Source organism: Scyliorhinus canicula, chromosome 19 (genome assembly GCF_902713615.1).
Source record: "Scyliorhinus canicula chromosome 19, sScyCan1.1, whole genome shotgun sequence".
Lineage (NCBI taxonomy): Eukaryota > Metazoa > Chordata > Chondrichthyes > Carcharhiniformes > Scyliorhinidae > Scyliorhinus > Scyliorhinus canicula.
This window is the reverse complement of record NC_052164.1, coordinates 55,804,339-55,820,297: the sequence shown is the minus strand read 5'-3', so window position 1 is coordinate 55,820,297 and position 15,959 is coordinate 55,804,339. Positions and strand designations below refer to the sequence as shown.

At 49.0% G+C, this 15,959-nt stretch overlaps 1 protein-coding gene across 4 annotated transcripts in view; it reads right to left on the bottom strand.

Annotated features, from left to right (window-relative positions):
- The window catches only part of LOC119954503, a 182,244-nt gene that overhangs the window by 164,157 nt on the left and 2,128 nt on the right, over positions 1-15,959 (bottom strand). For all 4 annotated transcript variants that reach the window (XM_038779790.1, XM_038779791.1, XM_038779794.1 and 1 more), the window contains exon 2: positions 8,930-9,220. In XM_038779790.1, coding sequence (XP_038635718.1) covers positions 8,930-9,149 — 220 coding nt within the window. In that variant the 5' untranslated portion in view covers positions 9,150-9,220. The remainder of the gene's footprint in view (positions 1-8,929; positions 9,221-15,959) is intronic.

The following is a 15,959-nucleotide window of genomic DNA, read 5'->3' as shown; positions in this document are numbered from 1 at the left end:
CTCCAGTAATTTCAGTACCACTGACTTAAGGCTCACTGGCCTGTAGTTTCCTGGATTATCCTTGCTACCATTCTGAAACAAAAGGGACAACATTGGCTATTCTCCCGTCCTCCGGGACATCACCTGAAGACAGTGAGGATCCAAAGATTTCTGTCAAGGCCTCAGCAATTTCCTCTCTTGCCTCCTTCAGTATACTGGGGTAGCTCCCATCGGGCCCTGGGGACTTATCTACCTGAACATTTTTCAAGATGCCCAACACCTCGTCTTTTTGGATCTCAATGTGACCCACGGTGTCTACACACTCTTCTCCAGACTCAAACACCCACCAATTCCTTCATTGGTGAATACTGATGCAAAGTATTCATTTAGTACCTCGCTCATTTCCTCTGGCTCCATACATATGTTCCCTCTCCCCTGTCCTTCAGTGGGCTACCCTTTTGCTTTTTATGTATGTGGAAAAAGCCTTGTGATTTTCCTTAACATTATTTGCCAATGACTTTTCGTGACCCTTTTTTGCCCTCCTGACTCCTTGCTACTAGTTCCTTCCTACTTTCCTTATATTCCACACAGGCTTTGTCTGTTCCCAGCCTTCTAGCCCTGACAAATGCCTCATTTTTCTTTTTGACAAGGCCCAATATCTCTCGTTATCCAAGGTTCCTGAAATTTGCCATATTTATCCTTCTTCCTCACAGGAACATGCCAGTCCTGAATTCCTTTAAACTGATATTTAAAAGCCTCCCACATGTCAGATGTTGATTTACCCTCAAACATCTGCCCCCAATCTCGGTTCTTCAGTTCCCGCCTAATATTGTCACAATTAGCCTTCCCCCAATTTAGCACATTCACCCTCGGACCACTCTTATCCTGGTCTGCCAGCACTTTAAAACTTACTGAATTGTGGTCACTGTTCCCAAAATGCTCCCCTACTGAAACTTTTACCACCTGGCCGGGCTCATTCCCCAATACCAGGTCCAGTACAGCCCCTTCCCTAGTTGGATTATCTACAATTGTTTTAAGATACCCTCCTGGATGCTCCTTACAAACTCTGCCCCATCCAAGCCCTGAGCACTAACTGAGTCCCAGTCAATATTGGGGAAGTTAAAGTATCCCATCACAACAACCCTGTTGCTTTTACTCCTTTCCAAAATCTGTCTACCTAGCTGTTGGGAGGCCTGTAGTAAACCCCGAACATTGTGACTGCTCCCTTCTTATTCCTGATTTCTACCCATATAGCCTCGCTGCCCTCTGAGGTGGCCTCCTGCAGCACAGCTGTGATATTCTCCCTCACCAGTAGCGTAACTCCTCCACCCCTTTTACATCCCCCTCTATCCTACCTGAAAGTTCTAAATCCTGGAACGTTTAGCTGTCAATCCTGTCCTTCCCTCAACCAGGTATCTGTGATGGCAACAACATCATAGCTCCAGGTACGATTTCAAGCTCCAAGTTCGCCTGTCTTACCTGTTATACTTCTTGCATTAAAACATATGCACTTCAGGCCACCAGTCCCGCTGCTTTCAGCATATTTATACACAAGCTCCCTGTGGGCGGAGCTAGCCGGCAGGGGTTTACCGGAGGAACCTGTATTACAGGTACAGCCATACATCCCCAGACTGCAAATACACATATCTACAGTGGTTATATCACCACATTCACCCCCTGTAAAAAATGAGTCCGGCGGGGGTGACGTGTAACTATAATACAAAGGATGATCTATTTACCAAAGGGTTCAAACAAAGAAAACCAAGAGTCCATCCAGTTAGCAGGTTACAGGTTGAGCCGAATCGGTGGTCGAACGTTCCGCTGTGATCGGCGTAGCTGTGGTGGCGGCGTCGGCACCGGCGGTGATGGCAACGATGGTGCAGGTGTTGGCGGTGTTGGTGCTGACTGCTGGCGGGATGACTCCGAGAGCGAGCCGAAATCTTCCGTGTCCTCCAGTGTGGGCAGGGGGACGAGGGATGGACCTGGTGGGGACGAATACGGGGGCGCCGGGGGGGGGGGGGGAAGGGGTGTGGGCATGGGATCGGCACCTGAGGGAGCCAGGTCCCAGAGTGAGACTGTGTCCTGGCGGCCGTCGGGGAACTCCACGTAGGCATACTGAGGGTTGGCGTGGAGTAGGCGTACTTTGTCCACCAGGGATTCCGCTTTGTGGTGCCGGACATGCCTACGGAGAAGGACTGGGCCCGGAGTCATGAGCCAAGTCGGGAGCGACACCCCGGATGTAGTCTTCCTAGGGAAGGCAAAAACACGTTCATGAGGTGTACTGTTAGTTGCGGTGCACAGTAGTGACCGAATGGAATGGAGCGCGTCAGGGAGGACCTGCTGCCAGCGAGCGGTTGGGAGGGTCCTGGACCATTGGGCCAGCTGGACGGCCCTCCATACCGTCCCGTTCTCCCTCTCTACCTGCCCGTTTCCCTGGGGGTTGTAGCTGGTCGTCCTGCTGGAGGCGATACCCCTGCTGAGCAGGAACTGACGCAGCGCATCACTCATGAACGAGGATTGCCTGTCACTATGGATGTAGTCGGAGAAACCGAACAGAACGAAAATGGAATCCAGGGCCTTGATGACGGTGGCAGACGTCATATCCGGGCATGGGATGGTGAAGGGGAACCTAGAAAATTAATCAGTCACACTAAGGATGTAGGTGTTGCGGTCGTTGGAAGGGAGGGGCCCTTTGAAATCCACGCTGAGGCGTTCAAAGGGGCGGGGCGCTTTCACCAGGCGCGCGCAGTCTGGCCGGTAGAAGTGCGGCTTGCACTCCGCACAAACCTGGCAGTCTCTGGTGACTGTCCGTACTGCCTCGACGGAATAGGGCAGATTGCGGGCTTTGATTAGGTGGTACAAACGAGTGACCGCCGGATGGCAAAGGCTCTCGTGCAAGGCTGGAGCTGGTTCACTTGTGCGCTGGCACATGTACCTCGGGAGAGGGCATCTGGGGGCTCATGGAGCTTGCCGGGGCGATACAAGATCTTGTAGTTAAAGGTGGAGAGCTCGATTCTCCACCGCAAGATTTTGTCATTCTTGATCTTGCCCCGCTGCGTGTTGTTGAACATGAAGGCTACCGACCGTTGGTCAGTGAAGAGAGTGAATCTCCTGCCGGCCAGGTAATGCCTCCAGTGCCACACCGCTTCAATGATTGCCTGGGCCTCCTTTTCAACAGAGGAATGTCGAATTTCAGAGGCATGGAGGGTGTGTGAAAAGAATGCCACGGGTCTGCCTGCCTGATTCAGCGTGGCGGCAAGGGCGGCATCCGAAGCATCGCTTTCTACTTGAAAAGGCAGTGTCTCATCGACTGCGTGCATCCCAGCCTTGGCTATGTCAGATCGAATGCGGGCGAAGGTCTGTTGTGTCTCGGCCGCGAGGGGAAAATGTGTGGTCTGGATAAGTGGGCGGGCCTTGTCCGCATATTGTGGGACCCACTGGGCGTAATAAGAAAAGAACTCCAGGCAGCGTTTGAGGGGCTTGGGGCAGTGGGTTGGCGTCATGGTGCTGCCGGTCATGGCCGCAGATGGTGACATTGTCGAGGTACGGGAAGGTGGCCTGCGGTCCGTACCGGTCAACCATTCGGTCCATTTCTCGTTGAAATACCGAGACTCCATTCGTGACGCCGAAGGGAACCCTAAGAAATTGGTACAGACAACCGTCTGCCTCGAAGGCAGTGTAGGGGCGGTCCGATTTACGGATGGGGAGCTGGTGGTAGGCGGATTTCAGGTCAATAGTAGAGAAGACCCGGTACTGTGTGTGGTGAGTGTAATATATATATGTATATATGATAATTCACACTGTCTTTGTAAGCGCAGTAGCGCTATCCTACCACTAGGGGGAATAGCTCTGGGAGAACACAGGAACCTGTACTGGGCTCCACCCTTGGCTCCGCCCACGACTCCTCCCCCTAGTGCAGCTGTATACATACCCTTGTCCAGAGTCAGCTTGAGTTCACTAAGAGTTCATCAACGGGTAACAGGCTGGCTCTGAAGTAAGTCGATTAAAGCCTAGATTCATATCGAAAACACGTGTCTGGTGAATTGATGGTTCCGTCACTGTGCAATCTGATTGACCATATCAGATATGCGGGGGAGAGGGTATACGTCGAGCTGCGTGTTCATGGTCTGGCTGCAGTCCACGACCATCCTGTGCTTCTCCCCGGTCTTAACCACTACCACCTGGGCTCTCCAAGGACTGTTGCTGGCCTCGATGATACCCTCCCGAAGCAGCCGCTGGACTTCGGACCTGATGAAGGCCTTGTCCTGGGTGCTGTACCGTCTGCTCCTGGTGACGACGGGCTTGCAATATGCAGTCAGATTGGCAAAGAGGGAGGGAGGCTCGACCTTGAGGGTCGCGAGGCCGCAAACGGTGAGGAGAGGTAGGGGGTCCGCCAAATTTGAGGGTAAGGCTCTGGAGATTGCATTGGAAATCCAGGCCTAGTAAGAGTGATGCACAGAGGTTGGGGAGAATGTACAGACAGAAACGGTCGAATTCCACGCCCTGTACAGTAAGTTTAACCAGGCAGAAACCCCAGATCGGGACAGAGTGGGAACCGGAGGCGAGAGAGATCTGCCGGTTGGCGGGATGGACCGCAAGGGAATAGCGCCTTACCGTGTCCGGGTGGACGAAGCTCTCGGTGCTCCCAGAGTCGATGAGGCAGGAGGTCACGTGGCCGTTGACCAGCACCGTTGTGGAAGAGGGTGCCACGTTGCGAGGACGCGACTGGTCGAGCGTAACGGAGGCGAGTAGCGGGCGATCGGCAGTAGAGTCTGAAGAGTCCAACGAGTAGCGGTAGCGACCCGTGTCCCGTGGCCCTGTCCCGGGGGTGGGGGGGGGGGGGGGGGGGGGGGGGGGGGGGTGGGGGGGGGGGGGAGGACAAAATGGTGGCGTCTGGAGTACCTGTATGGGAGAAGATGGCGGCACCCATGGAACGCACATGGCGGTAGGGGATGAAGATGGCGGTACCCATTGAGTGCACGTGGCGGGGGCGGCGAAAGATGGCGGCGCCCATTGATCGCACGTGGGGTCAGGGGAAGCGGACAGCAGGGCCCATTGTGTGATCGGCTGAAGCGAGGGGGGGGAACGGGGGCGCGACAGCGGCAACCGTCCAGGACTGACACACCGCTGCAAAGTGGCCTTTCTTGCCACAAGCTTTGCAGGTCACGGTGCGGGCCGGGCAGCGTTGGCGGGGTGCTTCTGCTGACCGCAGAAGTAACAGCGGGGACCCCCAGGGAGCGCGGTGCGGCGAGCAGTGCAGGCGTAGTGCGCGGAGGCGGCTGCTGGTGGGGCCGGTTGCGGGGTCCACGAGGGGTAAGACGGGTGGGCCGAGTGGCTAGCGGAATAAGATCGCGCACTACGGGAGGCGGCCATCATTGAAAGCGCCAGAGTCTTTGTGGCCGCGAGGTCAAGGGCGGCCCCTTCCAGCAGTCGTTGCCGGATGGGGTCCGATGCAATGCCTGTAACAAAGGCATCGCGCATGAGTAAATCAGACTATTCTGTGGCTGTGAGGGCCCGGCAGCCGCAGTCTCGTATCAGAGGTGTAAGGGCCCTCCAGAAGTAGAAGTAGAACAGTACAGCACAGAACAGGCCCTTCGGCCCTCAATGTTGTGCCGAGCAATGATCACCCTACTCAAACCCACGTATCCACCCTATACCCGTAACCCAACAACCCCCCCCCCTCTTAACCTTACTTTTTAGGACACTACGGGCAATTTAGCATGGCCAATCCACCTAACCCGCACATCTTTGGACTGTGGGGGGAAACCGGAGCACCCGGAGGAAACCCACGCACACACGGGGAGGACGTGCAGACTCCGCACAGACAGTGACCAAGCCGGGAATTGAACCTGGGACCCTGGAGCTGTGAAGCATTTATGCTAACCACCATGCTACCGTGTTGCCGAGAAGTCCGAGAAGTCACACCTGCCCGGACCGAGAAGTCCTCAATCGACTCACCCGGCTGCTGGACGCGAGTAGAGAGAAGATGTCTCGTCGACTGTGCATAGTTCTCCTTGAGCAGTTCCATAGCTCTGGCGTAGTCAGGCGCATCTCGAATTAGCAGAAAGACACTGGAGCTAAGTCTTGAGTACAGGAGTTGTCTTTTTTGAGCCTCCGTCGGGGGAGGGTCCGCTGAAGAGATGTAGGCCTTGAAGACTGCAGGCCAGTGAACAAAGTCTTTCCTGGCGTGAGGCGACTGCGGATCCAGCTGCAGACGGTCAGGCTTGATCCTGATGTCCATGGTGTAAGGAAAATCAAAGCAATAAATTGTGGCGCTAACAATTGCACACAAAGACTCGAGACATGTACAATCGAGGCTTTATTGCTGTGTGATGCTATTCCTCCGGTGGCAGCTATAGAATAGGATCTCAGTGACTCACACGCATATTTATACACAAGCTCCCTGTGGGCGGAGCTAGCCGATAGGGGCTTACCGGAGGAACCTGTATTACAGGTACAGCCATACATCTCTCTACTGCAAGTACACATATCTACAGTGGTTATATCACCACACTAGCAAACCTCACGAAGCTGGACGCATCCAAAGGCTTTTGGCAGCTCAAGCTGAATGTTCCACTAGGTCTACAAGATTCTGAGGGGCATGGATGGAGTGGATGGGCAGGGAGGAGGGCCCAGTCACCAGGGGGCATAGGTTTAAGGTCTGTTGGGCAAAGTTTAGAGGAGATGTGCGAGGCAGGTTTTTTGTTTTTTACACAGTGGGTGGCGAGTGCCTGGAACGCATTGCCATGGGAGGTTGTGGAAGCAGATACATTAACAGCGTTCAAAAGGCATCTTGACAAACACATGGATAGGATGGGCATAGAGGGATATGGCACAAGGCAGTGCTGAGTGTTTTGGCAAAGGTTGGAACAGTTTCTGATAAACGACACTGTGCTGCAAAGTGGTTCAACTTGCAACAATTGGAACATTGTTTGCCTTTTGCCCGACAATTGTTTTTAATGTAGGCGTGTCTACAGCGTGTGCATGTCATCACGCTCGTGACCTCACTCTCAAAATGGCCACCGGCCATTGTACGCAGTTTTCTTTGCTGCGACACAGCACAATGGCTTCAGCCACGTTTCCCGAATTCGCGCTCTTTTCTTTTGCCACAAACTCTGCTTATTCACTTCAATGGCCCTGCACAAATTAATTGCTTCTTCAAGCGATAAAACCAGTCGTCTTAGCATTTTCGCGCAAATGTTCATAATTTATCCCGAACATAACTTGATCACGCAGCATTGAATGGGAGGCTGAAGAAAAATTACAGGACTGCGCTCAGAACTTTAAAGCTATTATGAAAGAATCTATTGACTCCCCTCTTAACTGCAGCTGTTTTTGAACATGTAGCTCCGATAGGTCTCATTCACCTGCTTCTTACAGTGTGAATCAAACTTTTGTGGCACCATGTTGTATTTATTTTTATCCGCATCAGCAGTGAATTCAAACAAATTATGAAGTTCTAATGCTTGCGGTCCAGCCAAATTTAATAGGAGTGCTATTTTTCTTTGGTCTGAGGCACTTTCAATCGCGGAGCCAGAAAGGAAAACTTCAAACTGCTGTTTAAAGAAAGCCCAGTTCTGGCATAGTTTACTGTGTCTTCTAGTGATCAGGCTTCTTGAGACGTTCCATCTTCTGATTAGTCTTCGTGGTACATTTCCTGAGTTCTGTAGCTTCTGGATTACTTCTTCAATCTCCTAATGCTATTCTTTCCTCATCTAACTTTTGTGTACTAACAGAAAATCACTCCTGGTACCATGTGGTGTTCTTTCTGTTGCTTATTTCAGGATGGTTGGCGCAGTGTTCACAAAAACCACAAAATAGCTTGAATTTAAACAAAGCCATAAATGTATCAACACTACTAACTTGGATTCGACACATACTTCTAAAGAATACACAGTTGATTAATAACATCTAAACTACACTCATCTACAGCTAATCTCACTACTGGTTTAAACTATGATCTGTACTGACTCTTACTAGCTGACTCCTGCACATACTCTCCCACAAGGCATCACTGATTTATGTATTTGTAACTGTAGCTTCCTCTGGTGGCTACTTTAAACACTTCATTAACCCTTGCGGTACTGACAGCTATGATAATACCAGTTTAGACTCTACCAACGTAAACTGACGGTAAAATAGCTGGAATGTAAAACAGCTGATTGGATGGGACATCAAGTATAAAAACTGCCGTCATGCTGCTGTTGCATAGAACCTTGGTAAGGCTGCACTTGTAATATTGCACACAATTCTGGTCGCCACACTACCAGAAGGATGTGAAGGCTTTGGAGAGGATGCAGCGGAGGTTTACCAGGATGCTGCCTAGTCTGGAGGGTGTTAGCTATGTGGAGAAGCGGAATAGACTTGGACTGTTTTCATTAGAAAGATGGAGGTTGAAGGGTGATCTGATATAGGCCTACAAGATTCTGAGGGGCATGAATAGAGCGGATAAGCAGGCACTCTTTCCCAGGGTGGAGGGGTCAGTCACCAGGGGGCATAGGTTTAAGGTCCGTGGGGCAACGTTTATGTGCGAGGCAGGTTTTTTTACCTAGAGGGTGGTGAGTGCCTGGAACACGTTGCCAGGGGAGGTTGTGGAAGCAGATACGTTAACAGCGTTCAAAAGGCATCTTTACACTTGGATAGGATGGGTATAGAGGGATATGGCACAAGGAAGTGGTGGGGATTTTGACAAAGGTTGGTATCATGATCGGTACAGGCTTGGAGAGCCAAAGAGCCTGTTCCTGTGCTGTATTGTTCTTTGAACCAAAACTAGTATATGCTTTTGCCTTCGTGTTCAGGGGCCATTGTTGCAGGGATCTTGTCAAGAACTGGGATCAGCAACTCTTCCTTGGAATGTTAACCATTATCATGGTAAAATAAGCATAATTTGTTTCAAAAATTCAAAGAATATTTAACAGAGTATTGAAAATCTATTTTCCCCTTTACTCACCCACTATAGTGACTATCACAGACTTGCTGAACTGTGATTCGAACCACCTTGTTTTAGTGTAAGCTCCATATTTGCACTGGTAACGTCCTCCTTGGCTTTCACTGGTAGCCAAAAATGTTCCAATATTGTCCTTTGTGACGAGCTGATGGGAATTCATAAGTTGATTCTCTCTGTAAAAATAGATTTCACCCAGGTAATCTGGGTTCACCCTGCAAGTCATGGTGACTGTTTCTTCTTCTAAGTAAACCGCAGTGGACTGATCAAAATATATCTCTGGTGGTGTTAGAAGATCTAAAGTAAAATTGGTGAAACAAAGGATTAGGCACACATCTGAAGATACCCATGTTGAATATCTGTTTTATGACTTCATAATAGTTGTATTGAATTAAGATGTTTATATTGCCCAGTGACATTCCACATTCACAATGAGATTCCCTTGTCTTAGTAAGGAGAAATGCCAAGATAAATAAACCGTGAGAAAGTAATAGTAGGATTGGGCTGGGTCAGCGTGGATCTACAAATCAGAAATTATGTATAACAAAATTGTTGGGAGTTTTTTTGAGGATGTAACTAGCAGAATAGAAAAGGCGAACGAGTGGATATGATGGATTTTCAGAAGGCTTTTTAAAAGGCGAAAAGTTCTACTTTGAAAATCTGGGATTGGAGTCTGACTCACTCAAGTCATTTGACCTCTGGACTACTGGAAAGTGGATGTGTGACTGAAGATACACATCAGGACACTATGGAGGTCCTGGCACATTGACCTATGTGGGAATTATCTGGGAAGTTTATATTTCTGAAGCACAACTCCCCTGGATGCTCGGTGAACGGTACCAACTCTCACGTAGAGTCAGAGGGCATAAATTGTTCTGTATTTGGCAGTCCGATGGTGGGCAGAAAAACGTAGCTTTTAGCCGGTCAGCAATCATGGTGGGTTTTTGCACCATATTACTAGGCACTTTGAAAAAAATTATCTCTGGTATTTAGGTTGCTTATATGGCAAGCAGTCTCTGATTCATCTCCCCTGTCATTAACTGAGTCCATTAATCAGGGTGAGTTCAATTTAAAGATCAGCTCAGCACTCAGCAGCCATTTGCTTCTAGAGTCATGAGGGCGACAGCACAGAACAGGCCCTTCGGCTCATAGAGTCTGCGCCGGTAAAAAACAACCTAACCATTCTAATCCCGCTTTCAAGCACTTAGTCCATAGCCTTGTCTGCCCTGGGATCACACGTGTACATTTAAATACTTCTTAATGTTAGGAGGGTCTCTGCTTCCACCACCCTTTCAGACCCTTTGGTTAAAATGATTTTTCCTCACATACCCTCTAAACATCGTGCCCCTTACCTTAACTCTGTGCCCCTGGTCATTAACCCCTCCACCAAGTGGAAAGGTTTCTTCCTGTCTACACTATCTATGCCCCGACATCTCAATCATGTACGCCCCCAGTCTCCTCTGCTCCAAGGAAAACAATCCAAGTTAGAACATAGAACATACAGTGCAGAAGGCCATTCGGCCCATCGAGTCAGCACCGACCCACTTAAGCCCTCACTTCCACCCTATCCCCGCAACCCAATAACCCCTCCTAACCTTTTTTTTTGGTCACGGAGGGCAACTTATCATGGCCAATCCACCTAACCTGCACGTCTTTGGACTGTGGGAGGAAACCAGAGCACCCGGAGGAAACCCACGCAGACACGGGGAGAACGTGCAGACTCCGCACAGACAGTGACCCAGCAAGCCTGTCCAATCTCTCTTCATAATTAAAACTCTCCAGCCCAGGCAGCATCCTGGTAAATCTCCTCTGCATGCTTTTCAGTATACAATTCCAGCATAACATCCCTGCTCTTAAACTCTTATGCCCCAGCTAATATGCTTTCTTAACCCTGAATCATCATGCTCTGCTACCTTAAGGGACTGGTTTACATGCACATCAAGATCCCTCAAATCCTCGGTGCTACCCAGTGTCCTGCCATTTATCATGTATTCCCTTGCCGTGTTTGTCCTGCCCAAGTGGATAACCACACACTTGTGCAGATTTTAATAGAACAGTACAGCACAGAACAGGCCCTCCGGCCCTCAATGTTGTGCTGAGCAATGATCACCCTACTCAAACCCACGTATCCACCCGATATCCGTAACCAAACAACCTCCCCCTTAACCTTACTTTTTAGGACACTACGGGCAATTTAGCATGGCCAATCCACCTAACCCGCACATCTTTGGACTGTGGGAGGAAACCGGAGCACCCGGAGGAAACCCACGCACACACGGGGAGGACGTGCAGACTCCACACAGACAGTGACCCAGCCGGGGATCGAACCTGGGACCCTGGAGCTGTGAAGCATTTATGCTAACCACCATGCTACCGTGCTGCCCATACAGTGCAGAAGGCCATTCGGCCCATCGAGTCTGCACCGACCCATTTAAGCCCTCACTTCCACCCTATCCCCGCAACCCAATAACCCCTCCTAACCTTTTTTTTGGTCACGGAGGGCAACTTATCATGGCCAATCCACCTAACCTGCACGTCTTTGGACTGTGGGAGGAAACCAGAGCACCTGGAGGAAACCCACGCAGACACGGGGAGAACGTGCAGACTCCGCACAGACAGTGACCCAGCAAGTCTGTCTCCAGCAAGATTGATCTCCATTTGTCATTGATTAGCCTGTCTATATCCTCCTATATTTACCACCCCACCAATTTTCAGATCATCTGCACACTTACTGATTAACCCTCCTACATTCACATGTAAATCATTTCTATAAACCACAAACAACAAGGGCCCCAACTCTGATGCCTGTGGGATCCCACTAGACACAAGCTTCCAGTCAGAAAAACACCCCTCGACCATCACCCTCTGCTTCCTGCCAGTCAGCCAATATTGGATTAATTTGCCAATATGTCAATTTGGATCCCACGGGCTTGCACTATCAATTTCCTATCTGGGATCTTTTCAAAAGCCTTGCTGAAGTCCAAGTAGACTATGTCAAATGCATTTCCCTCATCAACACACCTGGTCATCTCTTAGAAAGATTCAATCAAGTTGGCCAGACAAGACCTCCCCTTAACAAAACCATGCTGACTGTTCTTGATTATTCTTTGTCTCTCCAAATACAGATTAATTTTATCTCTCAGAATTGCTTCTAATAGTTTCCCCAGCACTGAGGTTAGACTGACTGGCCTGCAGTTTCCTGGTTGAATAATGGTACCACATTGGCGATCCTCCAGTCCTCCAGCGCCTCTGCTGTAACAGAGATGAATTGAAAATTATTGCCAGCGGCCCTACAAGGCCCTGCCCCTTGCCTCACTCAACAGCCTGGGATACATTCCATCTGGCCCTGGAAATTTGTCTACTTTTACGCCTGCCAGACCACTCAGTACCTCCTCTCAGTCTACTTTAATCTCTTCAATTATACTACAGTCCTTCTCACTGATTATTATACCCATACCGTCCCTCTCTTGAGTGAACACTGTCACAAAGTATTCATTTAGGACCCCACCTACATCCTTCGGCTCCACACACAAATTACAACTGTGGTTCTTAAGGGGCCCTACCCTTTCCCTAGTTACCATTTTACCCTTAATGTACCTGCAAAATAATTTAGAGTTTCCTTTATTTTATCTGCCACTATCTTTTCATGGTCCCTTTTTGCTCTCCTAATTTCTTTTTCTAAGTTCCCTCTTGCACATTCTACACATCTAGGGTATCTGCTAGTTTGAGCCCTCGATATCTGCCATAAGGCTCCCTTTTTCCCCTGATCCAATGCTTTATATTCAGGACCTAAAGGTGTCTGCTTCCAGTCCACTTTGGCCAAATCATATCTGATCTGGTGCATGGATACTCTTGGCTGCAAAGGCGGCTCCCCCCAGGTTCTCAGAAGGTTCTGTCACCAGAGTGCTGGCTGCAGTGGAGATGCAAAGTGCGGTCCTCTACTTGTGGACAGGGAGGAGGCCAGTTAGCAGGGACACTAGCCCAGCATAGAAGGTGGCGGCTTGGCAGGTAAGTGCCAACTCCCTGGTCAGGAGGACAGAAATCCATTGAATGTTCACCTCCGCTCTGCCAAGGTAAGTCACTCTTCCCATACACTGAACTCTCTCACTCAGATCCAAACATCCACAGGGATCTCACTGCTAGTTCAAAGGAACACCTCTCCCAAATGCACTTTCATCTCCTCATCACCTCACTGCTCACACTCACCATCCACACATGCCAGACATCCTTATGGCTGCTCTGGATGTCTCCTGCTTACAGATCTCTCCATCTGTTTTCATGCAGGACAAGTTAGCACAGAGTAAGATCCCAGACAGGCGGAGGAATGCCCAAACAAAGAACAAAAAATAATACAGCACAGGAACAGGCCCTTCGGCCCACCAAGCCTGCGCCGACCATCATACCGGCCTCAACAAAAACCGTATGCATTTAAGGAGTCTGTATCCTTCCATTCCCACCCTATTCATAGCGGGTGGGAATGAATATTCCTTAAATGCCGCTATTATACCTGCTCCCATCACCTCCCCAGGCAGCGCGTCCCATATATTTACTACCCTCTGTGTAAAAAAATGTGCCTTGCACATCTGTTCTAAACTTTTCCCGACGCACTTTAAACCTTTGTCCCCTAATACTTGACTCTCCTACCGTAGGAAAGAGCATCTGAATATCCACTCGGTCATAAGAACATGAGAATACAAGAACATAAGAACTAGGAGCAGGAGTAGACCATCTGGCCCCTCGAGCCTGCTCCACCATTCAATGAGATCATGGCTGATCTTTCGGGGACTCAGCTCCACTTTCCGGCCCAAACACCACAACCCTTCATCCCTTTATTCTTCAAAAACTATTTTTATCTTAAAAATATTTAATGAAGGAACCTCAAACTGCTTCACTGGGCAAGGAATTCCATAGATTCAGAACCTTTTGGGTGAAGAAGTTCCTCCTAAACTCAGTCCTAAATCTACTTCCCCTTATTTTGACGCTATGTCCCCGAGTTCTGCTTCACCCGCCAGTGGAAACAACCTGCCCGCATCTATGCTACCTATTCCGTTCATAATTTTATATGTTTCTATAAGATACCCCGCATCCTTCTAAATTCCAACGAGTACAGTCCCAGTCTACTCACCCTCTCCTCGTAATCCAACCCCTTCAGCTCTGGAATTAACCAAGTGATCTCCTCCAGTGCCAGTACGTCCTTTCTCAGGTAAGGAGACCAAAACTGAACACAATACTCCAGGTGTGGCCTCACTAATACCTTATACAGTTGCAGCATCATAACCTCCCTAGTCTTAAACTCCATCCCTCTAGCAATGAAGGACAAAACTCCATTCGCCTTCTTAATCACCTGTTGCACCTGTAAACCAACTTTTGCGACTCAGCACACCCAGGTCTCTCTGGACAGCAGCATGTTTTAATATTTTATCATTTAAATAATAATCCCTTTTGCTGTTATTCCTACCAAAATGGATAACCTCACATTTGGCAACATTGTATTCCATCTGCCACATCCTAACCCATTCACTTAACCTATCCAAATCCCTCTGCAGACTTCCGGTATCCTCTGCACCTTTTGCTTTACCACTCATCTTAGTGTCGTCTGCAAACTTGGACACATTGTGCACTTGGTCCCCAACTCCAAACCATCTATGTAAATTGTGAACGATTGTGGGCCCAACACTGATTCCCGAGGGACACCACTAGCTACTGATTGCCAACTAGAGAAACACCCATTAATCCCCACTCTTTGCTTTCTATTAATTAACCAATCCTCTATCCATGCTACCACTTTACCCTTCATGCCATGCAGCTTTATCTCATGCAGCAACCTTTTGTGTGGCACCTTGTCAAAAGCTTTCTGGAAATCTAGATATACCGCATGTATTGGCTCCCCGTTATCTACCGCACCAGTGTGGTAATGTCCTCAAAAAATTCCACTAAATTAATTAGACACGACCTGCCCTTTATGAACCTATGCTGTGTCTGCACAATGGGACAATTTCCATCGAGATGCCTCGCTATTTCTTCCTTGATGATAGACTCCAGCAACTTCCCCACGATCAAAGTTAAGCTAACTGGCCTATAATTATCCACTTTCTGCCGACCTCCTTTTTAAAAAAAAATTGTGGTGTCATGTTTGCTAATTTCCAATCCGCCAGGACCAGCCCAGAGTCTAGTGAAAGAGGGTGAAGGAAGTTGAAAGAGGGTCCATGCCACTCATAATCTTGCAGACCTCTATCAGGTCGCCTCTCAACCTCCGTCATTCCAGTGAGAACACACCAAGTTCATCTAACCTCTCCTCTTAGCTAATGCCCTCCCTACCAGGCAACATCCTAGTATACCGCTTTTGTAAAGCATCCACATCCTTCTGGTAGTGTGGTGGCCAGAATTGTACACAATATTCCAAATGAAGCCTAACTAAGGCCTAACTACAGCTGCAACATGACTTGCCAATTTTTATAGTCAGTACCCCGACTGATGAAGGCCAGCATGTCTCTTTAAAACAGTGATGAGGAGGAATTTCTTCAGCCATAGTGTGGTGAATCTGTGGAACTCTTTGCCGCAGAAGGCTGTGGAGGCCAATTCACTGAGTGTCTTTAAGAAAAGAGATAGATATGTTCTTGATTAATAAGGGGATCAGGGGTTATGGGGAGAAGGCAGGAGAATGGGGATGAGAAAAATATCCGCCATGATTGAATGGCGGAGCAGACTCAATGGGCCTAATTCTACTCCTATGTCTTATGCCATATGCCTGCTTGACCACCTTATCCACATGTGTTGCCAGTTCCCATGATCAGTGGACATACACCCCCAGATCTTTCTGCCTGTCGGTACTCGCAAGAGTTCTACCATTTATTGTGTAAGTCCTACATGCATTAGACCTTCCAAAGTGCATTACCTCACACTTGTCCGGATTAAACTCCATCTGCCATTTCTCCACCCAAGACTCCAACCAGTTTATATCCTGCTGTATCCTCCGACAACCCTCTTCACTATCCGCAACTCCACCAATTTTGGTGTCGTCTGCGAACTTATTCTG